The 26,367-nt window shown below is 50.6% G+C and overlaps 1 protein-coding gene and 2 long non-coding RNA genes across 8 annotated transcripts in view; 1 reads left to right on the top strand and 2 right to left on the bottom strand.

Moving 5' to 3' along the window:
* The window catches only part of CARD11 (caspase recruitment domain family member 11), a 112,032-nt gene extending 101,822 nt beyond the window's left edge, over positions 1-10,210 (bottom strand). For 2 of the 3 annotated variants that reach the window (XM_032327464.1, XM_032327466.1), the window contains exon 1: positions 9,962-10,209. In XM_032327464.1, coding sequence (XP_032183355.1) covers positions 9,962-9,974 — 13 coding nt within the window. In that variant the 5' untranslated portion in view covers positions 9,975-10,209. Of the gene's footprint in view, positions 1-9,961 lie in introns of all 3 variants that reach the window. The other variant, XM_032327463.1, reaches the window with a different exon arrangement.
* Positions 1,945-9,878, top strand: LOC116580775. Of its 4 annotated transcripts, XR_004281786.1 has the most exons (4): positions 1,998-3,000; positions 3,662-3,920; positions 5,861-5,927; positions 7,258-9,878. It is a non-coding gene; the product is annotated as an uncharacterized LOC116580775 (long non-coding RNA). The 4 variants fall into 4 exon arrangements; XR_004281784.1 differs by lacking the exon at positions 7,258-9,878 and having other exon boundaries at positions 1,945-3,000; positions 5,861-5,983; XR_004281785.1 differs by lacking the exons at positions 5,861-5,927; positions 7,258-9,878 and adding an exon at positions 4,977-5,464 and having other exon boundaries at positions 1,945-3,000.
* Positions 10,211-16,215: 6,005 nt separating the features above from the next.
* LOC116580777 lies at positions 16,216-22,613 on the bottom strand. Its single transcript, XR_004281789.1, has 3 exons — positions 21,640-22,613; positions 17,800-18,040; positions 16,216-16,337 (listed from the first exon to the last, which is right to left on the bottom strand). It is a non-coding gene; the product is annotated as an uncharacterized LOC116580777 (long non-coding RNA).
* Positions 22,614-26,367: the final 3,754 nt, after the last annotated feature.

The raw sequence follows: 26,367 nt of genomic DNA on the forward strand, positions 1-26,367 counted from the left end.
GGGGTTGGGTAGAGGAGTAAATTGTTCTCGATATATTCTAGATTGGGCATGAGCACTTTTGGAGCTTGCTCTAGGTTCCCGTGCTAACAAGCGCATACGCCTGTACCATGAGTGTGCACGTGTCCCTTCCCGTGTGTCTCCCCAAGTGATGAGCCTGCTGCAGGTGCTGGGCACTCAGGGGAGGGCATCTTGCCTAATACTGCTGTGACCCCCACGTTACAGAAGAGGAGAAGCGCAGAGATGTTCGGGGATCCATTCAAGGTCTCGTGTCTGGTGGGAGGCAGAGCCCACACCTTCCACGTATACTCTTTCTTCTGTGAATAATAACCAGGTGTTGAATCACAAAAATGTCCCTAGGGACAGGAAAGGTGAGGGAGGAAGTATCAGGACCCACTCCGCCCCAGCCGTGGTTTGACTCAGGCTACCCTTCTGGTCCTGCTCAAATCAGTCTCTGTGGGTAGCCACCCCCTGTCCTGTGGAACGGCCCGTCGGGAAGGGGCACCACCCCGAGCCCTTAAACACGACGTTCAGCTCTGTCCAGAGACTTTCAACGCCTGCCTGAGATTTTCAGGTTTGAAACAAAACAAAAATCTGATTCACTGTTTCCAGGCCTACAGGAAACACAAGTCCTTTATTTTTCTGCCACTAACCAAAAAAAAAAAAAAAAGAAAAAAGAAAGAAAGAAAGAAATCAACCCAGGAAAAAAAAGACCCTTTATGTCTTCGAAAAGTTGTGACTGCTTCTCATTTCACACCACACCAAACATTGTTCATGACAAAGGCCGGAGAATGAAGCCAGAAGGAAATGAATTACAATAAAACGCACTCGCTAATAAATAAGAGCCCGGCCAATGAATCCAACTCAGAATACACCACTGGCAAGAAGAAATGCCCCAAAGCTTCGCTTAAACCAAATAATGTAAGAACAGATGGCTCCCCTGGGTCTGAGGGAAAAGTTCATGCATACAGGAGGCTACAAATGGGGACTCTTGTTTGGGATTTTCACAGAAAACACAGGGCATTAACAACGTTCAAGGTGAAAGCAGGGAGACGTGTGGATTTGGGGACAGGGAAGTTTTTATCAGGTGACAGAATGGATGGTTAAGGACTCCTCCACGGAGGTCCACTCTGGAAATAAGCCGGAGCTGGGCTCGGCCACAGGACTAACCTCTCCCGACTGCCCAAAGGGAGAATTAACTTAACTCCAGAATTTGGGTCCTAAAGATGAACCCTGAAGGGAGACAAAAATTTATTTCGGGAAGATTTTTGTTCCCCACCTGCTGGGCGGAAGCATCACAAAGGTGGGGGGGAGACCAGACCATGGTTGGAGACACAACGGCTCACCCCTGACCACCTGTAGGGCCCCAGAGAAAGCCACCTGCCCTGGCATTAAAGATGTCTCGATTTTCCAAGCACAGAAGATCATGCCCCACGCCCAATATTATGGTCACCCCCCCCCCTTTCTGGGCATCATTAGGGAAATCCAAATGGTGTGGTCCTGCCAGAGCAGGAGAAAAGGAAAGCAAAGCCCAAGGAGATGGTCCTGAGGAAGCCATGGCTACCAAGAGTTACGGACTAGAGAGGTCAATTAATAACCATAAAACCTCACACTTATATAACATTTTGTAATTTCCAAAGCGATTTTTCACCGGCTATCTCATATGCTCCCCGGAGCAATTTTTGGGTGGTCGGGAGGCAGAGGTTGTTTATCTCCCTCTTGCTCGTGAAGAAGCAAAAATCTGGGGACAGTGAGGTGATTTGCTCAAGGTCACGCAGCGATCACGGATTTTGAAGGCTCTGAGCATTCCTGGTTCTGACAAGCAAGTGCGCAGATGACTCATTGGGGGCACCCGGCTTCAGTTTTCAGTTTTACACCCACAGCAGACGTGGGCAATCGAGCACAGAACTCCTCCACCGCGCTCGGTCCTTCTCACGCAAGCCATCACTAGCTGCAAGGACTGGCCCTCGAGAAGGACCTCGTGCGCCGTCCCAAGTCCTGTGTAACTGCGTCGCGTCGGAGGAGACTGAGCCCAGAAGGCAGAAGGGACTTGGCCACGATTGCGCAATGGGTTCGTGGTCCAGACTCCGAGTCCCCACCCCCCCACTCCCCCGGCCTTGCTGAGTTGGGCGGTGTCTCCAACACCCCACGCCATTCTCCACCCGCTGGGGGAGCGAGGCCCCAAAGAGATGCACCAACAAGGCGTAAGAAGGGCGTTCTCCACGACCTCGCCAGAGCAGGTGGATTTCCGCGCTGAGCAGGGCACGCAGTGCTGTTTCTGAGAGAGGAATCAGGAGCCTCTCGGAGGTGGTTAAGCCTGAGCACCCGCAGCGTCGTGAAATTCTGGATCTGCTCTGTGTCCAGGTCAAGTTGAGACTGCTGGCTGTTAGCGTCTAGAGCTCAGGAGGGGGCCTGAGCAGCAGACAGAGACCTGGCCATCGTGAGATTGGGGGCACCCGGGAAAGGTGAGCATGGGGAGAAGAGGCCCCAGACACTCTGACCCTGAGGTCGGGGGTTACGGAGGAACCAGAAAAGAGAAGTAGGAAGGAGTGGTCAGTGTGGCGGGACCCACGCCGTGTCCTGAAGAGGACGGAGAGGACAGTCACGTGAGGCCGGGATTAGGTCGTGGGAGCACTAAGAACGGACCCCTGGATGAAGCTGCCTGGGGGCCATCAGTGACCTTGATGAGAGCTATTAGAACTGAGTGCTGGGGCCCAGACGCAGCGGAGGAGCGGGGGACAGAGAGTGTAGACAACCTTTCCAGAGAGACCTGCTCGAAAGCTGATGGCCTAAATTGCATCCTCCGTGTTCATAAACTGAAGCCCCAGGGACCTACAGTCGGCGATCCTCCATCAGAGGAGGAAACGGGACACACACAGAGTCTTAGCAGCAAACGCACCGAGCGGGAAAGGTGGCCGTCTACCCGCCCCGGATATGGACCTTCGGAGACCACAGCCCTGGCCTCACGTTCCTCGGGGATGTCCAGCCTCCCGGACTGAGACAGTAAGTCCCCACTGTGGGATTCTGCTCTAGTGGCGGCGGCGGGGGACTGGTGCGAAGCCGGCCAGAGCCAGGCTTGCCGGGAGCCGCGAGGGGCCAGGAAAGCCGGGGGGTGGCGGGCTACTCTTTTCTTTAAAGTCTGGTAGAGCCACAGCCTATCTGTAGGCAGATGGCCATGATCCTTAGGGAGAGGGGAGATGTGGACGACGTAGGAGAGCAAGGGTGCTGGGGGGCAGGGATCCTCTGGACAGATGTGACTGGCCCCGGGACCCATGCAGGGGGAAGGGGGTGGGGAGCGGCAGCGTGCCCAGACCCAGGAGGGAGGGTGGCCGCCGGCTCAGGGCAGGAGGGCCTGTTCGTTTGACTCTGCCACAAGGCAGAGAAGGTTGGGCTTAAAAAGTATATTTTAAAGTTAGTTAAGAAAGGCACAATACAGTGTCAAAGTTCTATATGACACTGAGGGAGAAAGATGGGTCCGTTCCCTGCGGACGCCCCGTGCTCTGCTGTAGTCGGGGGGGGGTCCCCTACTTGGAGTCACTTTCCTCTGAGACCTAAAACCTCCCCGAATATAGAAGCCATGAGACAGAAACTGCCCAAGAGACCCTGGGAGAACATCCCCCGGAACAGAGGATCTCTCTGAACCCGTCTCTTCGTCCACAAACAGGGATGACCCCGGGCTATGGAGCCCCAGGAGTGATGGAGGTTAACATGTGGGGCTTTGAAAAGCACCTGAGAATCGGGGCCTGGAGCCTGGGATGGCTGAGTGAGGTATCTCTACTACTCAGCTGAACATGTCGCCCTGAACCAACTATCCTTGAATCCCTTAAAAAAAAGAAAAGAAAAGAAAAGGCCATTTCTTCTTAGAAACCTTCAGTGAATCCCATAATCCTTACTCAGAGGCCAGGAAGGAAGTACTAATGTCGGTAAGTCACGGTTATATTTCATTCCAATGTTCATCCACTAAAATAATAATTAACTGACGTTCAGTAATGCTGGCGTGGGGCTTCTGTGTGCCTTTAGATTTAAAAAAAAAAAAGAACGGGTCATTGCTACTCAGACTTCTGCAAGAATGTCCACTGCGCCTTTGTCATAAGAGCTCCTAAGTGCAAACACGCAGATGTTTCCCAACGGGAGATGGTAAAGAAAGCGCGGTATGTTCACACGGCGCGGGCCCCACAACCCCAGTGCGGCAGCACACGGCGTCAACCAGCGGGTCTCAGGCGGGAGGCAGAAGGGAACGTGCCCTGTGGTTCCATTTATGTGACATCCAAGGGCAGGCAAAGCAGGTGGGGGGGTGAGCAGCAGGGCTCACCAACCCCAGGGGCCTGGAAGGCTCCCTGACCCCAGGGGCTGGAAGGGACCTGTGTCTCCACCTGGGTGCTTGGCTACACAGGTGGATGGATACACTCAGCGGCTGTGCAGGTCAGATGCATGTCTTGTCTTTCAACGGGAGTGTTGAGGTCCTGGGATTTCTCTTACTGTGATGCCACTGAGATCAGAAGTCAGGTTCTCGGGGGGGGGGGGGGGCGAGCGGGAAGGTGGGACCCAGGGCAGCTAGGACAGCAGCAACAGTGGATGGGAATGACTCTAGCCACGCTTCCTAACCTTACTTTTTATTGTTTCCTTTTTTTTAAAATTTAATTTGAGAAAGAGCACGTGCGCACATGCCTGAGCCAGGGGGAGGGGCAAAGGGAGAGGGAGAAGCAGACTCCCTACTGTGCAGGGAGCCCGACATGGGGCTCCATCCCAGAACCCTCAGATCGGGACTCGAGCCGAAGGCAGATGCCAACCAAGCCACCCAAGCACCCCTGCATTGTTGTTTTCTTGATCATCAAGATAACAGATGCTCTTGGTAAAAAAAGAGACATAAAGAGGGACAAGGACACAAAATAAATCCTACGAAACATAAAATAAATACCAAGCCGCTCTCCCCAAGGTCCAGACCAGAGCAGTTTCTTATACGTGTTAGTTTTTTCCAGAAACTCCTCAGATATCCCCTAGAGTCCTTCCTGGCCCATTAATGGCCTCACAGAATTCCACGGTACTGGATGGACCTCACTCCTGGGGCACACTGGTGTGGCTTCGAACTTTTTCTTGTGATGATGCTACAGTGGACATCGGCGCGCAGAAACACTCCATCTGTGAGCTAAATTCTCAGAAGCGGGATTCCTGGGCCAGAGGGTTTCAACACTTATCCTGTTGGTAAATATTGTCAAAGCCACGACGTGGAAACTGGTGCGCCCCTGCCGTTTGACTTCGCGTGCATTTCATTAGGAAGGAAACACGTTGACTGGCGTGTTCATACTATTTGCTCAGGTCCTTTAAGACTTTTCCTCTTGGGGCACCTGGGTGGCTCAGTCAGTTAGGCATCTGAATTTGGCTAAGGTTGTGATGTCAGCCTTCCTGGGATGGAGCCACGTGTGGGTCTCCCCGCTCAGCACGGAACCTGCTTCTCCCTCTCCCCCTGCCGCTAGTGCTCTAGCTCTCTCTCAAATAAATAAATAAAATCTTCAAAAAAAAAAAAAAATTCTCCTTGTGGACCACGTTCTCCCCTTCTGGATTTGGCAAACTATGGTCGGGGTGAATCCTGTGTGCCCTGTTTTGTGCCCTTGGCCTGATCTGGCCATAGTTGCTTGTGCACGCCGTCTCACGCTGCAAGACCACAGCTGAGCAGTTTCCATAGCGATCGTCTGGCTCGAAAAGCCTAAAATATTTACTCTCTGGACCGTCACAGAGAAAGTGTGCCAATTCCTACATCTTGTTGATGTGTGTGTGTATGTGGGTGTGTGAGTTCGAAGAGAGCACTGTGGTACATACGGTTTCGTGTTTAATTCCTCACTCTGCTCCCCACCTCCACCCCAAGGAACCAAGTCAGAAGTACGACTTTAAAAGGAGAAGTCCCCAGACACTGAGGTCTACGTTAATTTAGGGTTGGTATTTTTTTTTTAAAGATTTTTATTTATTTATTTGACAGAGATCACAAGTAGGCAGAGCAGCAGGCAGAGAGAGAGGGGAAAGCAGGCTCCCTGCTGAGCAGAGAGCCAGATGTGGGGCTGGATCCCAGGACCCTGGGATCATGACCCAAGCTGAAGGCAGAGGCTTTAACCCACTGAACCTCCCAGGCGCCCCTAGGGGTTGGTATTTTTATAAGCATTTTACACATGGGCAGTTAAGGCTTGGAGCTATGCTGACTCTCCTGAGTGTGCTGAGGACACCAGCTAGCGCTCTGCAGAGTCAGGGTGCAAGCCCCTTCTGTCTGACTCCAAGACCACAGATCATCCCACTCAAGGATCTTGCCTCCTTGTGGACAGGGCCAGACCAGGGGTGGGTGGCGGTGACCGGAGAAAGCCAAGGCTGATGAGTGTTGCCTGCGGCACCACCAGGATCGGGGGTGAGGGGTGGGATTTGGGACAGAAGTGTGGCAGGCCCCGCCTTGTCACTGCCGCATGTATGTCCGAGGACTGCTCATTCCTGACTGGGAGTGGGGCAGGAAGGAAGTCTGTACCCTCCAAAGAGAAACCAACGGGGAGGAGGGAGCCCTCTTTTGGGGTGTAGAGTCTGTGCACCCCTCCCTTGGGCTCAGCCACAAGTGAGGACCATCATACAGTGGGGCATGACCCCCTTCAGCTGTGTGGGGAGCTGTGACACAGTACATGTGTCTGGGGGAGCCTGACCGTGGGGCTGGACCACAGAGAGAGCAAACCTGGGGAAGTGGGAACACAACCCCTATGACTTGTTGGCACTGGGCCATGGACACCCGAACACAAGCGTGACAGCGACCATCATAATCTCGAAGCCCTGAACAGATCATGACCAAAAAAAGGTTACCCTCCTGGGAACATTAAAACCACTGATCCACAGAGCAGGAGGAGCTCGCCAAGAGGTCAGGGGTTGATGCCCAGAGTGTTTCTCCTGCGAGGGCTGGCCCAGGTCGGGACTGGCATCTGGGAAAACTGATCTTAGAAGAAAAGCATTTTTTAAAAAGATTTTGTTTATTTATTTGACAGAGAGAGACACAGCAAGAGAAGAAACACAAGCTGGGGCAGAGGGAAAGGGAGAAGCAGGCTTCCCGCCGAGCAGGGAGCCGGAAGCGGAGCTCGATCCCAGGACCCCGGGATCATGACCCGAGCCGAAGGCAGACACTTAATGACTGAGACACCCAGACGCCCTGGAGAAAAGCATTTTTAAGGGGCATCCTGGAAAGCTGTCTTTCCCTTTTCTCTCTGTTCCTGCATTTAAATTGATGCAGATATTTTCTAGGCCGATGGGATACTGAAGAACGTCCAAACAATCACCTGGAGGACGGCGCTTGGGGACAAGGAAGCCGTTAGCGATACTCGCAAAGGTGGTCATTTGTCACAATTCGTGTTTTCTCATTTGATGCTTGATATAACCGACAATCCTGAGAATAATCCGTAGGAATATCCGGGTTTCACCGGGGAGAAACGACTCCCAGAAGCTGACGTGACGGCCCATCCAAGGTCACAGGCAGAGCACGGAGGACACGACCCGCCCTGTCCCCATCACCAGGGCGCCCGGCCTCCAAGGCTGAGCGGGGAGTGGAAGGCGGCCTTAAAACGGACTCGAGCGTCTCCGCGGATCTTCCAGCGTTCCTCTTCATCGCCATCATCTGAACATCAGGACCCGAGCTCGTCTTCCCGGTGAGGTGCCGCGCCGGGCCGCCTTCCCCCTTCACCGCCCCTCCCCCCAGTCCGCCCCTCCCCTCTGCCCCCGGCGCACCAGACACACAGGCCTTCAGTCAAGGGAAGCAAGTCATCTCTCCAAAGGATGGAGAAACACTAGTAGGAAAGTGAAAGAAGAGGCCAGGATGTTGTCCTGCCAGTGCTGTCTCAGCCTGGAACCTTCTACCCGTCATGCCCTCTGAGCGTGCCCACCTACCATGCCGCGCAGCCTTACTGCCCACCGTCCTCCCTCCCCAAGTCTGTTCCATCTTGTTTTGAGTCTCAGTACGCTCAGCACGAACTACTTAGGGCAAGGACATCTGGGTCTCACTTCCCTTCGGTGTGTCCCCCACGACGCCCAGGGCAGCACCCCCCTCGACAGTGCCCACCGCCTGATTCAAACAAGGGCCGTGACGTTTCGATGAACAGTTAGGTAGGTCCACAAGTCATCTGAAGAGATCTCGCCAAGAATGAATGGATAAAACAAAGCCAAGAGGGTTGGCACCATGGAATACAACTCAGCCTTAGAGAGGAAGGCAATTCAGATGCAGGAACCCCCTTATGGGAGGTCCCTGGAGGAATCAGAATCAGGCTCACAGAGACAGAAAGCAGAAGGATGGATGCCGGGAACCGGGGGGAGGGCGTGGGGGTTAGTGTTGAATGGGGACAGAGCCTCAGAGTGGGAAAATGAGAAAGTTCTGGACACAGCAACAGCAGTGGAGAAGGTAAATTTCACATTACGTGTATTTTACCACCATTAAGAAAAACATCCCATCAAGGATCATTCCTGCGCTAACTCAAGACCAGACTGGCGGGGCCAGACGCCTTTCTTTTTGATGCCAGTGCTGAAATAAGCTTTGTTGCTGGAGTGTGTCGAGGCTCGGTGCCAGGCTCCCTCTGGCCTCAGAGCACCCCTGGCCCACGATGGGACCAGCATTTCTTTATGGCTTCCTCGGGGGTGGACAGAAGTGGATGAATCCGTGGCCCCCAGGACTACCAGGGAACATTGCACACATGGTAGGCACTCAGTAATTGTCAAGGGACTGACCAACATGTTTTCCCTTTCTAGAAGGTTGATAACCTTGTAGGTTCGAGAGAGTTGTAAATGTCAGGGCAAATTTTTGGAATTGCAAATCAAAGGCTCTCGGGGCGGTCTAGGCACAGACGTCAGTTTGGTCCAAGTCCAGGTGTAAGCAAATGGCCCTCCGCTGACCCACTCCTGGGCTGGTGGTGCTGGGAGGCTCCCAGCTTAGACAAACCTCTCCGTTCCTGCAGGGCAAGTGCAGCTGGGTAGGCTGTTTCCCTACAGCCTCCTAGTCTCCCTTTGGCCCCTCCAACTTTGTTCTGAGCTATGAAACCACTGAGAACTCACCTTCTCTCCCCATGCCCCAGGGTGCAGGAGAGCTTGGGGGAGGGGGGCCTTCCTGCCTAACCCTGTGCTGGGCTGGTCCTCCATCCAGGGAAGGGAACTGCAGGCTGCGGTCACCAGGACCTCCTCCTGGCTTTGCTGGGAACTGGAGCCCCTCCTGTCCCCTCTCCACGGGAGAGGCCGTCCTTCCCCCTCTGCACCCAGGGGCCCCACCTTCTCGGGAGCCTCTTGAGTCAGGCCTCGCTGTGGTACGGAAACTTCCTGTCCTTTCAGATGTTAGAAAAGGTTCTTTTCCTCTCTGTGGGGCAGGTGCACCAAGGGGCGCCCTGCCAGGCCACTGCCAGGGACCTGCTTCCCCGGACCCACGTCCAGGTTCACCCCTTTCTTCTGAGAGGGGTGTGGGGACTCTGCCAGGTGGAAACACAGGGAGACTGACCCGACCGTCCCAGAGAGCACCGGAGGAGACACAGGGAGGTGGAAAGTGGGACTAATCAGGACTGGAAGGAGAGGTTTGGGGTAGCCGTGGGGGGCGGGGATACCACATGGAGAGTGAGGTAGAGAAAGGGAGGGGGAGAGAGATAGATGGGGGTCCAGCTCCGCAGGGCGAGGAGGGCAAGTCGTCCTAGACCTCTCAGGTCGCTCCCACCCCGGGGTGTGCTCTCCCCGGGTGCGCCCCCACAGCGACCACACCCCATCGCCAGCACCGCCCCCGTGGCCCACCCCCCATCTTCCCGCCGCACCCCTCCTGGGCCCGGATGCATTGTGGCCCCCCCACGCCGTCCCACCCCCGCGTGTCCTCTCCCCCAGCACACCCCCCCACACCCCGACGGTGCCCCCCGCGGCGGAGGCATCCCCACGCTGCGCCCCCTAGTCGCGCCCCATGCCCCCCACCCCCCGCGTCCGCCCTGCCTACCTGGGGCGCTCATGCTCCACCAGCCGCATTGGCCGCCTCCTCCGCGCAGGCGGCCGTCTTCCCCCTGGGTCCCGGCCCTTCGGCCCTCCGCGCCACCGCCCGGCCGTAGGTTAAAGGGTGCCACCCGCCCAGGGGCTGCAGGGCGGGGAGGGGGCTACGCGCAGCCCAGGCCGGAGTCCCCGAGGCCAGAGGAGGTGAAAGAGAGAAAAAAAGGAGAGAAAGTGTGTCATAGGCTGGCAGGGGGAGGGAAATGCAAAACCCGGCAGGAAATGAGACTAAAAAATGCAAAAGGTTAGAAAGAGATAAGGAAGAGGGGGTGGGGCGGGGTTTGGGTCCCTGGCCCCTGGGGAGCAGAGGGGAAGAGAGTGGAGGGGAGAGCCCGTGGGTCCTGGGGTTGCAGTTCAGACCCCCCAGTTCCACTGCCTTGGCTCAGGGAACCTGGAGAGGACCCAGGGGGTGCCAGCTCCCGGTCCGGGTGTAGGCAGCTGTCCTTTTGCAGGAACTGGGCACATTCTGAAGAACTTCCAGGCCTCCTCCCTGTGATTTGGTGGGAGGCTTTCCCCGGCAAGGAAGCGGGAAGCTAGGAATCCTATAGCCTTGTCATCCCCTTCCCCCTCCCAAGCCCCAACCTCTCCTCACCCTCAGCCTCTGTTCTGGAAACTGCCCTGGGCTTGCCTGGCATGTGCCGCTTCTGGACACTTCATGGCCACAGACCCTACTTCTGCCTTCCTCCCCCGACCCACTGCCCTGGGCCCGGGACACCCACCCCCACTAGTGCTCTCAAAAGTTCTGCTGAATGACCCCATAAGAGAAATTGTGCTTTCCAGATGTCCACGTTTATAATAATTTACTCTTGGCAGCTATGGCCATAGATCCTGGGGCGGGGACGGTGGGGGTGGGGGGTGGTCCTTGATCTTCACTGTGTGGGTGGGAAGATCCTGCCTGAGGCTTTATCTGAATCATGAACCCAAAAATCTGGCTGTCTTGGACACAGCCTGATATTCTCAGACTGTTCTCTCCCGGCTGAGGCACCCCTACTTCCCCAGCCCCCACCACCCCGCCCACTCTGCCTCAGTTTGCCATTTTTCTTCCCCTTCTCTTTTCATTTACCCCTGTAATAGCTAGAGGACATGCCTTCCCATTTCATGTTGTAAGTTCTCTGAGAAAAGTCCCTTGAGCTACCAGAGCGAAAGGCATTTGATATATTAACACATTAAGCGAGAGAAAAATCAATCATGGCGTGTGGTCAGAGCGCGGGAGAATCTGACATCCAGGCCGTCTTGGGGGGGCGCGGTGGTGGGGATGTGTGCGCACTGGGGACTGAGGAACACAGGCTTGCTTTCTGTGGAGCGTGTTCGAGACTGTGACTGAGACCCGCACGGAGAGAAAGTTCCTCCAAATAAATAGCAGCGAGGCCCAGAGGACTCGCCAGGGATCGGGTCGGGATCTCCCCTGCGCTCTGAGACCTTCACATCAGGCAGCGTGGTTTTCAAGAAGTCTGGCTTCCTTTACGCACGGTGGGAAGGGTCAGCCTGCCTTAAAACAACGCAGCCCATTAGGGAGCTAATGCACACAGCCAAGGGCAAATTTCTGCAAAAAGCTTGGTGAGTTGTCACAAGGCAAACACACACCTCTATAGCCCACACACATAATCAGAAATAGAACGCTGTGCCGCCTTTTAGGCACCCTCCCCACCACGGCTAACCACCTTCCGACCCCTGACAGCATAGATAACTGTGCCTGACCTCTGACCTACGCAGCCCCAAAACTGTGTGAATGGAACCACACCTAGATCCCCTCTGGAGTCTGGTTTCTTTCACTCAACACTGTAATTCTGAGATTTAGCAGTGAGATTACGTGTAGGTACAGCTCATTGAAGACACACATGTCTCTTTTCCTCCCCAACACCTTCTTAGAATTTTTAAGCATTCAGACAAATTAGAAAAATTGTAGAGCGGGGCGCCTGGGTGGCTCAGTGGGTTAAGCCGCTGCCTTCGGCTCAGGTCATGATCTCAGGGTCCTGGGATCGAGTCCCGCATCGGGCTCTCTGCTCAGCAGGGGGCCTGCTTCCCTTCCTCTCTCTCTGCCTGCCTCTCTGCCTACTGTGATCTCTCTCTGTCAAATAAATAAATAAAATCTTTAAAAAAAAAAAATTGTAGAGCGAACACCCATATACCCCACCCACCTGATTCTACAATGAGCTTTCTGCTTAATTTGATTTATTACATATATATTTCCATCGAGGTATCCCTTAGTCATTAATCCTTATTTCTGATGACACATTTCCAAGTAAGTTGAAAACATCAGCAGACTTTACCTTTCAATACTGCGTTAGGCATCTCATTAACTAGTGGTGGGTTTGGGGACAAAATTTACATACATGCATATCATTAAATGGAAGTTGGCTTGGCCTTTTTTTTTTTTTTTTTTTAGGTAAAATTTATAGATCTTAACTATGTCATGAGGTAAGCTTTGACAAATGCACACACCGTGGAACTTGATCCCTTATGAAGACAGAACTGTGTCTTAATCTACTTTTTCAACCGTAAATTTTAAAAATTCTAAGAAGAGGTCAAGTATTTTCAAGAAAAATTTAGCGTCTGAGTTCAGGTGCTAAATGTGTAAGAGACACCAGATTTGGAAGAGTCTATAAAAAAAGAATACAAAATATCTCATTCATATTTTTTATATTGCTCACATGTTGAAATAACAGTATTCTAGATAAGTTCAATTAAATAAAAGATATATTAAAATGAATCTCACCTGCTTTTTTAACATTGCTACTAGAAAATTTAAAATTTAAGGCCAAAGAAGTATTTCTTTTTTTTTTTTTTAAAGATTTTATTTATTTGACAGAAATCACAAGTAGGCAAAGGCAGGCAGAGAGAGAGGAGGAAGCAGGCTCCCCACTGAGCAGGACCCTGGGATCATGACCTGAGCCGAAGGCAGAGGCTTTAACCCACTCAGCCACCCAGGAGCCCCCAAAGAAATATTTATAGGAAACCTGCTCTGAGTGTCCAGGGCTCTTGGAATGGGGACACTGGCCCAAGGGCCCCTCCCCATGTGACATTTACTAGAGGGACAGCCTGCCTAGACCCCCACTGACCTGAGCCCCCCAAAGCAGTGTCTCCTGAACTATTAATAGGAGAAGACATTCCCCAGCCCTCCACCTTTTCAAAAAAAGCTTCTAATCTCTTTTGGACTGGTACTTTTATAAAATATAATAAAAGGAATTCTAGCAAATGACAGTAAATAAAAAAGACACTCAAGATACAAACTTGCCCTTCATGCTCGGTTATCGCGGCAAGTTCGAAATGGTGTAAAAGAGCTTCTAAGCGCTTGGTTTCAATTTCTGTTGCACAGAAGGACTGGGGTTCATGAGCCAGATTTTGTACAGCGCTGCCCTAGAGAAAAGTCAGTGTGGCACGCCACGTCTGCCCCACAGAGCCCTGCCAGCCTCTCATAAGGAGGTCGGAAAACATTTGTCAACCCCCGGTCTTTGGAAATGTGGGCATAAAGCGGCAGCTTGAAAGAGGGGACTTTCTGAGCAAATAGGACAAGCATCTCCCATGGGTGGGGAGGGTAACACAGGGTAGGGAAGGAAGCATAATGATCCAAAAAAACGTCTAATGAGTATCCTCCAAGAGATTCCAGCAGAAATCACACCCGCAAAATAAGAACAGATTGCTATGGAACGGGCTGCCTGAACAGAGGGACAGTTTATGTAAGTACGAAGAGCGACTGTCAAAATACAAGATGAGGGAAATAAGGTACAATAGTGGGGCGGGGAGATGCCCACCAGTGGGATCTCCTAGGCTGGAGAATAAACCCAATGAAACCCACAGAGAGATGAAGAGTGTTGGGCCCCCGTGTGGCTCAGTCGTTAAGCGTCTGCCTTCGGCTCAGGTCATGATCCCAGGGTCCTGGGATCGAGTCCCGCATGGGGGTGGGTGTCCTTGTTCCGTGGAGAGTCTGCTTCTCCCTCTGTCTCTGCCGCACCCCTGCGTGTCCTCTCGCAAATGAATAAATAAGATCTCTCTCAAATGAATAAATAAGATCTTTTAAAAAATAAAATTAAAATGAAACCAAACTAAAAAAGAAATGAAAAGTGTGAGAGACGAGTTGAGACATTACGTGACCAACTTAAAAAGACCGAGAGGCCCAGGGAAGGAGTGTTCCAGGCAGGGAAAGAGAGAACGGAGAAAGGAGCTAACCACAAAACGGCATCAAGTGTGTGTGTCAGAGTCGAGGAGGGGAGATCTCCACAGTGAGGGGGTCCGGCGAGAGCCCCCGTGGAAGGTGAAAAAATATCGGCACCTGGATTCCGTCTCATGACATTTCAGGGAAGAAAAGAAAAAGGCCGATAATGAGAAGATTCTTAAATCTTCTAGAAAGGGGGGGGGGTATGCATGGCCATGCCAAGGATCAGGTGGGACTCTGGGTTCTCATCAGCAGCACTGGATTATCTTCTAGCAACGAGATAATGAAGTAATGCTTCAGCGTTCTCAGGGAGATTTACTTTAAACGTGGAGTTCTGTATTCAACCAAATAATCAATCAAATGTGCGAACAAAATAAACACATTCTTAGACATGCAGGGATTTTGGAAATTTACTTCTCAAGCACTTCTCTTGGAAAAAAAAAAAAAAGACTCGAGAATGAGCCACAGCAAAATGAAAAGGCAGTTCCCGAGACAGGAAGCCACGTGCTCTGCGAGTGAGTGAAGCAAGTCCGTGAGAACAGTAAGACAGTCACCGAGCAGCCAACCTCGGAAAAAAGTCAGTGTGTGTCTTGACCTCTCGGTACAGACCCCAGCTACCAAAACATGAAAAATCGTGCGGTTTCTGGATGGGACGAGGTTTTATGGCACATTGAGCTGAAAGTCTGATTTGGTCCAAAACGATCGTCCCTAAGGCATCGAGCTAGGAAAAGAGTGAACAGGGCCAAATGGGGAGGTTTTGCTTTTCCCCGGTTTCCTTCTCCCCGAGAAAATGCACATTTCCATATTCACGTAATACTTTCATCATAAAATACATCCGCAAGGAGCTGGAAAGGGGAGCCCCTGAAGAGAAAAACCCAGGGAGAAGACTGGTTGGGGAGTCACCGCACCCCTGCACTCAAGTTGGTGTGACCGGTGCATGTGGGTCATGGGATCACTGATGTGACCCACCATTGTGTTCAGAGAGAACCGCTCTCTTAGTTGGAAGTCATCTTGTCTTGCTCCGGCCGCCCCCTCTCCGGGTTAGCAGACCCAATCCCAGTTTTAGCTCTCTCTGCCTTAAAATGCCCGAGACTCTGGTCTGTCCCCTCCGTCCAGGTGTTGAGAGAACTTCAGGGGACCCCGTCTCCCTAAAGCTGGGGCGACTAAGAAAGGGAAGGGGCATCTCGCCTTGGTGTGCACAGCTGCCCGTGCTCCTTCCCCATCTGAGCAGAGGTAGGAATCCTGGGGGTGATTCCAGGAAGGGGTGGTTTCAGAGAGCAGGGGGTAAATGCTGAATGGGAGGGGAGGTGGGGGGGCTCCAGCTGGAGCCACAGATGCCCCCAGAGGGTGCTCCCCTGGAGGCTGGAGGCTGCCTGCGGGGGGGGGGTGTGTGCACCACAGAGTTTCCCTTGATGGGGTCACCCCAAACTGACATCCTAGGAACAGGCCAAAAACAACAGGCTCCCCTGCCATTGCTATACTGTGGATGCGGTTCGCTAAATTTTTCCCATTCCCCTAATTGTCTGCTCCGTCTGCTACCCCCCCCCTTTCCCAGCATCCTCCCCCATAGGTCTCAATCTGTCCACCAACACTCCCACCTTCAAGCCTCCTCCCTTCCGAACAATTTTAGCCATCTACAGCAGGTTAAGAGCTTCGGGGAGATCAGGAGGGAAAACAGGAGGCTGGCGTTACCTAGAGCCTCGGACCCGGTCACAAGGCGCTGTTCTGAGACATTTCTGTATTGCACCGAGCACAAAATGGAAAGAGAGCAGGAACCCAGGGGATGGTGAGGGCCTCGCTCTTAAACGACCCCTCCCTGGCTGGCCTCCCCCTACTTCCCTCCACCTCTCCCCCACCCCCAGAGAGCAATCTCATCCAGCAGTGGCTGTCTTCAACTCCAAGAAAATCACGCCTTATCGCTGAAACAGTCGCACGCTTGGGACAGCAAAAAGGCATTTCACAAACTATTGATCTGAGAATTAATATATTGCTTTTCTCCCAGATGCCACACCTCACTGCCGTTGTATATATTAATACCCCCCAGAACAGCATCGAGAGCAAACCACCTTCCAGGCCCTTAATTACGTTTTACGTACTTTGTACTTTTATGCTGTGCTTGCTCTCTGCTCCTCTGAGCTCATTCCTCTTCATTTCAGACTGCTCCTGTGCCATCTCCCTGCACAGAGACGAATCAGATCCGTGGGTCCACACTGCCCTACACCGATGGAAAAACAACCCACTGAGAGGTCCATTTACTTTCCTGTATGCTGAACCCCTTCAATGACCCTTGACTTGTTTTTGTTGTTGTTGTTTTAATTCCTGCTGAAAGCATGGGTTAAATCCAGGAGGAAAATGTTCCCTTCTAGAGGCCGGTAATATACATGCAACAGTTTCCAATTGTTGGAGCTGTGAAATATGGTGATAGCTGTCTGTGTATCTCATGGGGGAAAAGATACCTTGAAATTCGCTTTGCCACAGTATTGATGGGGAAGCATGACTGCAAACAAACAAACAAACAAAAAAAGCGGGGTTGGGGGGAGGCGGCAAAATGACAGTGGGCTCGTGATTGCACCAGATCTGCAGCGAACGTAGGGCTCTGTAAGACCAGAAGGGTGGCCGCGTGATGGTCCACGAAGTGCCACGTCGTGCAGTAGGCAAGTGTCGGGAAAAAGAAGACAGCCCCGTCACCACAAACCGCCGGGTTTTGTCCATTTTTTCTCCTTTCCGGGGGGGACAGATAACACTCTCAGAAACTTGACCATTTTCTTTCTCAGTTAACGAACATTAGGGTAATTGGCACATCACATCCTTTCTACAGTGTGGCGTGTGGGCTTGTGGCCCCGCATAAATAATGAGTAATTGTGGTAATGACCAGAAACGCGTGTGAGCTATCGCAGCGCCCGGGTAATGGATGCTTTGTTTGTCTTCGGGGACTGAATTACCAGCATGTAACTGATTAGGCTCTAAAAACGCTCTGGGTTACCTGAGGCTTGAAAGGTGCTTCATCAAGTGGAGTCCGTTCCCCTCCGCGCGGACTGTAAGAGGGGCCCGGTATTTGCTTTTGGTCCTCTCTGTTTAAAAATGGAAAATATGTAGCCTTGCTCATCCATCACCGTGCCTGCCAATGGCTTTTTCCCCTCCCTCCTGCTTTCAGAGAAAGCAACTGGAAACACCCAAGTAATACAAATGGCTGAGTTATGCCTGTTTTTAGCACACCGTGTTTGAGCACCAAAGTCAGGGCTCATTAAAAATACGAATGTAGTGGCTTATAGAATTGCCCACTTTAAACACAGTCGTCTACACACCAGTGGTTCTCAAACTGCTTTATAGTAGGTCTGGGTTTTTATGAGGCATCTCGCAGTATCTGTGTGCATAACACACTTCAGTATATCTCCCCAAGGTTCCCTGAGCACGGCATTTGCCAGGTCGCTCCAGCCGATTGAGAGGTAAGCAGCCCTCCATATGACTGATGTGAAAAACACCCGTTGCTTTGTCAATGTTGACGCCCGCGTGTGACCGTTATGGGGCGACTAGTTGGAAGAATCAGGTGCCTTTCCGGGCAGGTGCTTCTTCAATCCTTCTAAGCTTAAGCCTGCGAGTATTTTACATTCTTGAAAATTAAGTGCATTGTTATCTACCTTGAACTCAACCGTGAGCAGAGCGGAAGATTTGGGTGTCTGACCTTTCATTTTCTTAATCAAAGACTTGTGTCCGTTGGAAACGTTTGCCTTGAAATGGGTGAGTTCAGGGTGTCAGAACACAGAGAAACTTGGTGACTTCCAATCCAGGATTGGCGCGGGAAACAAGTCAGAGAGAAGGGAACTTTCCAGGGAGCAAGGAAGGGAGTGGGGGAATAACAACATGGTTCAAAACGCTGAGCTGAGAGATAAACACACCAGAGTATGACACGAGACACCGTCAAGGTAGAAAGGTTTCACTGGGCATATTGTTTGAGACACCCACGTGGGTGTTGCCAAGAGGGATCACACACACCGCAAAATCAAGCCAAGCCAAACAAGAACCACCAAACAACTAAATGTACCCTTGTGCATGTACACGTGCACACACACACACACACACACACGTGCCTGTTATGTATTCCACATTTACGCTACTCTTCTCCAGCACTTTCATTTTAGGGGATGCCAAGTTTAAACTGTAACACGCTACTGGTCCACCCAGTGGTAATAGACTTGACCAATGCATGAAATGTATCAATATCCTACTAGTAACTATGGAGATTGATCGGGCCTGCCTAGATTAGCTGATTCATTTAGAGTGTGATATTCCAGCCCTTCAGGACACGTCCCTCCCACCCCAGCAGCAGTACCGGCGTAGGTGATGATCAGAGGAGATTATCTGTAAACACTATCCTCTAGACTACAAAACTACTTTCAGCTACAATTATATCACGATCAGTAACAATCATTATTTGCTCGGTGTCTGGTTTTAAAGCTGTGACCTGTTATAGAAAGAATGAATTTCAATTTTAAAGGTATTATTCAATTTCAGGAAAATATTTCACACGTGAATGAAAATGTGTAGATAATGAAATGAATATTACGGCTCGTGACTCGTCCCATTTCCCTGTTTTAAATTTTAACCATAAATGACAACACGGAGCGGCTGCAGAATGGCAGAAATGAAGTAATTCAAGTTGTTTGGTTCTGTATAATCACTGTACTGTTGTTATTCATTAGAAATCCGCTGTTTCAAGAGGGGAGTGTGCAGCGCCCGGGGGGGTTGGAGGTAGGAACCAGTCTCAAATGAGCTTCTAAAAATTCTGAACCCTTAGGAACTTCTAAATTTTAAATAGCTTTATTGAGATATAGTTTGTGAACCATAAAGTTCACCTATTTAAAGGGTACTATTCCATGGCTTTTGGTATTGGTCTCTAAAGAGTTGTGTGGTCATACCATAGCCTAATTTGACAACTTTCTTAATCACCCCAAACCCTGTACCCCCTGGCAGTCATTCTCACCACCCCTTCCCCCTGCTGAACCACTAATCTATTTCTATAGATTTGCCTATTCTGAACATTTTCTACAAAAGGAATCATGTACTAGGTGGACTTTCGTATCTGGCTTTTTTCATTTAGCAAAAGGTTTCCAAGGTTTCTTCATGACATGGCAGGAATCAGTATTTTATTCTTTGTGCCGCCAAGTAACACTCACTTCTCGAAATGCACCCCATTTTGTTGGTCTCTTTATCAGCTGATGGTGGTTTCCACTTTCGGACAACTACAAGTAAGGCTATGAACATTTACGTACAAATTTTTGTGTTGACATCCACTTCCTCTCCCTTGAGTAGGTGCCCAAGAGTAGGATTTCAGGGTCACATTGAACTAGAACACGCCAAGGAAATGCCAAAGTGTTTCCCAAAGCAGCTGCACCATTTACATCCCGGCCAACAGTGTATGTGCATTCTGATTTTTCCTTTTCTTGCCACACTTGTCTGTCTCTTCTATTACAACCATTCCAATGGGTGTGGAGAGGCATCTTATTGTGGGTCTTATCTCATTGTGCGTTTCCCTAATGACTAAGGATAATTTTTACTTTGATTTAATTTATAATGGCTTTCAGGTGTTTATTGGCCGTTTTGCATATTTTCTTTAGAGATGCGTCTGTTTAAATTCTTCAGCCATTGAAAACATGGGGTTGACCTTTTATTGAGTTTCAGTGTTCTTTATGTATTGTGGATTCAAATCCCTTATCAGATTTGTGACTTTTTAAATACTCTCCCTCATCCTGGGGGTTCTTTTCACTTTCCTGATGGTATTGTTTGCAGGAATAATTTTAATTTGGATGTGGTCCACTTGCCACTTTGTGTGTTGATGAAATATGAAGAAATAAGTGACTAACCCAATTTACTCCCGTGTTTTCTTCTAAGACGGTCATAATTTCAGCCCTTGCATTTAGATCTGTGATCCACTTTGATGTAATATTTGTGTATGGAGTGAGGTAGGGGATCTAAATTTATTTTTATGCAGGTGAACTTCTATTTGTCCCAGCAACCTCACTGAAAACACAGTCCTTTCCTCACTGACTTGTCTTGACCCCTTTATTGAGACTCAATTGTCTGTAAGTGACGATTTATCCTTGAAGTCCCAATTTTATTCCATTATGTATATGTCCATCCTTAAGCTAGTACCACCTTATCTTGATTACTGTAGCTTTGTAGTAAGCTTTGAAATCAGGTGGTGTGAGTACTTCAGCTTTGTTCTTCATTTTCGAGATTGTCTTGGCTATTCTCAGCCCCTTACATTTCCATATGCATTTTAGAGTCGGCTTGTCGATTTTTGCACAACAGCCAGAGGAGTTTTTGATAGAATTGTGTTAGATCTATAGATCAGTGTGAGGCGGATGAACATGGGATGGCTTCCCACTTATTTAGATCTTTCTTTCACTGATATTTTCCCAAACATACCCCACACCAACTGTGGAGCCCAATTCGGGGCTCGATCCCAGGACCCTGAGATCACGACCTGAGCTGAAGTCAAGCGTCGGCCGCTTCACTAACTGAGCTGTCCAGGCGTCCCTGTTAAATTTATTCTTAAATATTTTATTGCTTTTGATGCTATTGTAAGCGAAGAGTTTTCTTAATTTTTTCCTTAATATTATACATGGTTTTCTTAATTTAGCTTTCATATTATTTCAAGTGGATAGAAATACCATCGATCTCTGTACATTGATCTTGTATCTCTCCAACTTGCTGCAATTGCTTATTAGTATTAATAGTGCTTTAGTGAATTCCTTGGGATTTTCCATATACAGGATCGTGTCACGTGCAAACAGAGATTGTTTTACTACTACTACTATTACTACTACTACTACTCCTCCTTCTTCTTCTTCTTCTCCAAATCTGAATGCCTTTTCTTTCTTTTTCTTGTCCAACTGCCTTGGCCAGGTGCTCCGGCAGAAGTGCTGAGACAAGAATCTTTGTCTTGTTCCCATGCCAACATACTCTGAAACGGAACACGCTATGTAGCTGAGTTGGCGTGGGTTGGGGGTGGACTGTAGAACTGAATTAACTCCCCTGTAGAATGTTTATTAAATTTCAAGCACCAAGGATGTGCTGATCTGAGGCTCACCTATACACATGGTTATGAAAACCCAAGAGTAACCACATCAACTGTTTAGCACTTAGACCCATCGAAGATGGTTTTCAAGGAGTAATTTATTACTGGCATCATTGTGTAAAGCTGCTGGTGCAATTAGCGGGTCTTATTATTATTTTAAAATTCTCTGCAGAGAATGTGTTTTTTTGCTGCTTGCACCCAAGGCAGAGGACTCTCACTACCTCCGCCCCTTGGTGCACAGATGCCTACTCTTCTTTCTGGTGGTCTCTGAACCCTCCATTGACACAGACTCTTAGGCTCATGCCAGATCACCCAGGGGCGTGGACCACAGCGCTCACAGCAGTGAGCGCCACTGCTGCATTCCTCCCCACCTTGTGCGGAGAAGACCCTTTGCACACACCTGCAGATGGGACCCAGAGGGTCTGGGGACACACCGAGTGGCCTCTCTGCTCTCTCGATGCTGCTGTTGGGGCCACAGTCAGGGAAGAGAGGTCAGGGTGACAATGCCACGGATGCTGTGGGGTTGAGTGCCGCACATCATCCTGGGGTGGAGCAGGGGCGTGTGACCAGGACAGGGCTCTGCTGTGATGCATCACGTGACGCCAGGCCCATGCCTGCTTCTCTTTCAGTTTCTGTTCCGTTAAAAGGAATAGTGGTACAGGTTTGACCTGCCACCACTTGGCCTGCTCAGAGGGGAAAGTTTTGTTAATGTGGCTTTGTTACGGAGCCTTTGGGAGGAATGGTGTGCTATGAACGAGAAGGGGGGAGAACTGGCTTGCTGATTTCATTCCTGACTTCTAGGGGCTTATTTTCTGGGGCTTGTCAAAAAAATGTATGTAAACTGTGTCTTTTTTTTTTTTTACATGGACAGGAGAAACATGGAGAGAGCATGGTTTCCCTACATGCACTCACTAATTGAGATTAGGTATTTCTAGCAGACGTGCATGCTCCCTAAAGACCCTATGAAGGGGGAGGAGGCTGCCAGTGCCCCACTCCAGTCCCCTGGTGCTTGCCACTTCTGGTGACAAAGGCCCCACCCTCGCCAGCAGCAGCCACCTGGGATCCCCACCTGGAGGCCTTCTGTGGCTCACACGAGCAGCTCTCAGCACATGGCAGGTGCGGTTGGGGGCGGGTATTGGTGATCACCCCAAGTCACACACCTGCGTAGCAGTGTAACTTTGAGGTGTGCTACACCTGTCTCCCAGGGGTCCCCAGCAGGACCAGCTCCAACCGGGGTCCAGCTGCCCACCACAGTAACTGGATCAATGGAAAATCTTTGCTCAATGCCTTCAGTCCCTGTCCCACCTCCTTATTCTCTTACCTGGGTGCTCTGGGACCACCGCTCACACAAGCCGCTTACCCTCCAATCTGGTTTCAGGGTCTGCTTCTGCGGTCTCTGACACAAGACAGAATAAAAGGCACAGGAGAGGGCTGAGAGACGGTCTCTGGGGCCGTCTCTTTTTTTTAAAGGGCCACCTCCCTTTTTTATTTTTCTTGACGGTGGATCAACTAGGCTAGTTAAGGGTCAGCAGACATAGCCTGGGGGCCAAATCCAACCCACAGTCTGTTTTCATGCAGCCTGGAGCTACGAATGTTGTTACTTTGTTTTATTTTGTTACGTCTCATGACACAGGGATGTTTATTCTCGGTGAATCTCACTTACCTTCCTTTTCCCCTCCAGGATTGAGACAGAACTGCCATGTAACACTGTGTTACTTGTAGGTACATAACACCATGATTTGGTGTACATACATGTTGTGAAATGCTCCCCATGTAAGTTTGGTTAACATCCATCACTACGTATAGCTAACAAGCCTTTGTTCCTGATGAGGCCTCCGAAGATTGATTTTCTTAGCAATGGTCGAATATACAACACAGTATTTTTAGATCTCCGTTGTCAGGGTTCCTACCAGTCTTAACATGTGACAACCTGCTGAAAATTGCCACGAAATCGTGTATTTTAAAATATTTTCCTGAAAGAAATGAACTCTTTTAACGCACGGTGTAATACAATCGTGCCTTTCCCATGTTTGATTAGAAGGCTTACTTGAAAAAGATGTTGATTCGTTCCACAGGAAGGCGGCGTGGCTCAATGGGCAGCGGTAGGCGGAAATCGTCCTCCTAACTGGTCGTGGGCTTCATCGGGAGGTGTCCCAAGTCCGCATGGGAAGCCTTTTGGGAATGTGCAGTCTGGGTCACGGGACCTTGAACTGAGAAACTGGTAGGTTCGTTTCTGGGACGCTCCTTTCGGTATCTGCAAACCGGGGCTAATAATTCTTACCTCGCTGGTTTGTTGGGAGAAGCCTGGGAGGTAGGTGAGTAAATATGTGATCGGATCTGCTTCCTCTCCTGCCCCCGACGATTGCCTTTAAGAGGAGGGTGGAGCCAAGGAGAACTTTGTGTGGCTTCTTTAAAGTTCCCAGGGTCTTTGGTGAGTGTCAGACAAGTGTCAGGTGAAAGGTAGTCTAGAGATATAAAGTGTTGCTCTGATTACACTAACGCTTTGTGCTTGAAGTGATACCAGTAACAGGAATAACAATGACGGGAGGGAGAAAAGTATTAGAGCCCAGGTGAAGGAGTCTTCCGCTGCTACCAGAATTGTGGGCTCAGGGACCGGAAAAACAGAGCTGCACAAGGCTGGGGCACCATGGGCGTCGACTCTAACCCCCTTAGGAATGGGAGGTTTAGAAGGGTAATGATCTCTGTTCTCCTTGGATGGGTGACTTTGCCCAACCCTTCACCCACTCTTCTGCCTCCCCTTCCTCCCACCAGAGAGGTGGCAGTGTTTCCTCCTGCCTGGGCACCATCCTACAGTCAGCTCCCTTCCACCTGGACCCCTCCCAACCCTCTCCAAGGCCCACCTCCCCTGCACATCCTCCAAGGGTCAGGATGGCATCCGACAGCGAATGCACTTTGCCCTATGCCCTCCCCATGCCGAGCCCTTTGACATAGGACCTCGACCTCCTGATAACTTCATATCGTGGTTTGGGTTTCCCTGGATCTTTGTGCAAGAGGTTTATGTGGGAGGTAATGCCAGGGAACATGGCAGGGCAAGGAAAAACAAGGCTTGGAGGCTGAGAGCACAGGCAGCTTGGTGAACAAGTCACCACGGGGGACAGAGGAACACTGCCCCCCCCCGGGGGGTCCTGGGTACAACTTGGAATAGCACCGGGATGATCACACCCGGGAGCACAGGAGCCATTCTTTATCTACCAGCTCTTTTGAGTGTCTGGAAAACATCTCCTAGGCACAAAAATGCAGATATAGCGAAGGAGAACCAGTGGGTGCTCGCTAAAATAGGTTCCAAAGGAGGAAGTTGGCTGAGACAACATGCTTGGAGTATGCCAGTGCCCATTTTGAAGAGGAGGATTATGATGCTTACTAAGAGTTTCCGGCATTAGCCCCTGGCCCGACTCGGGGTGAAACTGGAGATTCCCACTGTCCCGTTGAGGTGTCTCCCTTCCTCACCCCATGCCCAGCACCAAGAGGAATCCAGCTGTGCTGAAAAGAGCATGGATTACACTCACGACCCAATCACCCACCCTTGGGCCCCAGGGCCTTTGCACTTCCATCCTAGGACTCCCGCCAGACCCAGCACATGCCTTCCCTATCTTCAGCTGATCTGGAAGCACATTCACATGAATTGGTCCCCACTTGCGATGTGAGGGTGGCGAGTAAAGAGGGAAAAGAAGGTTCAGATATGGATGAAGTCATGACACCTCCCAGCGGAAGGGCCCCTGAGCCTCCATATCTGAGGGAGAAGGTATTTCAAAGGTCAAAAGCTGACATGAATTTCGTTCCTAAGTCCTGTCACATTTCTCCACACATATCATGGGGTGTCTAACTTAACCCCCTCATGTGCACTTCTTAAAGCCCCCTCCTTCCTGTCCCCAGAACCCAGCTGCTCCTGAGGCCCTAAAGGGCCAAACTCGCCCTGAGCCCCAACTCCTTCCCAAGCCCTGGCTCTCAGGCCCCCCCATCCTTCCAGGCTGTCCTGTAAGTCAGAGCCCAGCAAGCAAGAATCCCTTCTCTTTAGGACCTGGAAAACAGACACAGTGACAAAAGATTCTTATCAGCGGGAGAGGAGAAACAACACTTCTTAAAGTCGGGGTCCCCTCAATTGTATATGTTGATATCAACACATCTGGCTGACCTTCATTTCTGGTTCCTGGGAGGGGGTGGCGGAACCCTCACGATTTCCCAATCAGACAGAGGAGTGTCTGTCATTCGTGGTGGGGCTCTCAGACCACACCAGAGTTTATGCTAATTAGCTGGTGTAGATGGGGGCCCAGGCACACAAGAAGGACCAACTGACATGGGCCCCCTGACTTGGAGCCCCAATCCTGGTGGCATCAGCCCCAACCTCTGGGCTGGGTTGAGTTCAGTCACATGACCAGTGATTTAATCAACTGTGCCTACATAATGAGACCCCAGTAAAAACTCCAAAACTCAGCAGGCTTCGGGTTGATAATCAGACATCTGTGTGTGGGGAACAGGAAGCATCTGAGGACACAGACGCCTGCCTTTTGGGCTCTTCTTCCCTGTCCTTGCCCGATGGGTCTCTTTGTTCAGCTGGCCCTAATTTGTAATCTTCACAAAGAACAGTAGAAGTCAGCACAGTGCTTTCTTGAGTCCTAGGAGCTGTTCTTATGAATTATGGAACCTGAGGGAGCAGCCGGGGGCTGTGAATCCGTAGCCAGATGGTCAGAAGTGCAGGTGGCCTGGGGACTTCTGAGCTTTGCAGTGAGCGTCTGAAGTGAGGACCGTCTTCGCTGTGAAATCTGACCTAACTCCTCACCGTTGGCGTCAGCATCTCATGGTAGCGAAGATAATATAATATAGATGAAAATTTGTCATTCTGTTTGGAGGACAGTCACTTTTCAGGTTTGACTAATTCATTGTGCTGGGACCTAGATGTTCCCCCTCTTAGAGCTTAGAATTCTGTCCTTGTGTTTTGCGTTCCATGTTTTTGACTGAAGATGAGGATAAGGGTGAAAAATTCTCATCTGGGGGTTGAAAAACCAGGGTATGATGAACTGGCAGGTCCGGAACGTAAAGTCCTGTCTAGGTTTCCCTTTGAAGATGAGATGGGCAGTCAGGGTCAGAGGCCACGTTCACGAAGAACCCC

The sequence above is a fragment of the Mustela erminea genome, chromosome 20 (genome assembly GCF_009829155.1).
Source record: "Mustela erminea isolate mMusErm1 chromosome 20, mMusErm1.Pri, whole genome shotgun sequence".
NCBI lineage: Eukaryota > Metazoa > Chordata > Mammalia > Carnivora > Mustelidae > Mustela > Mustela erminea.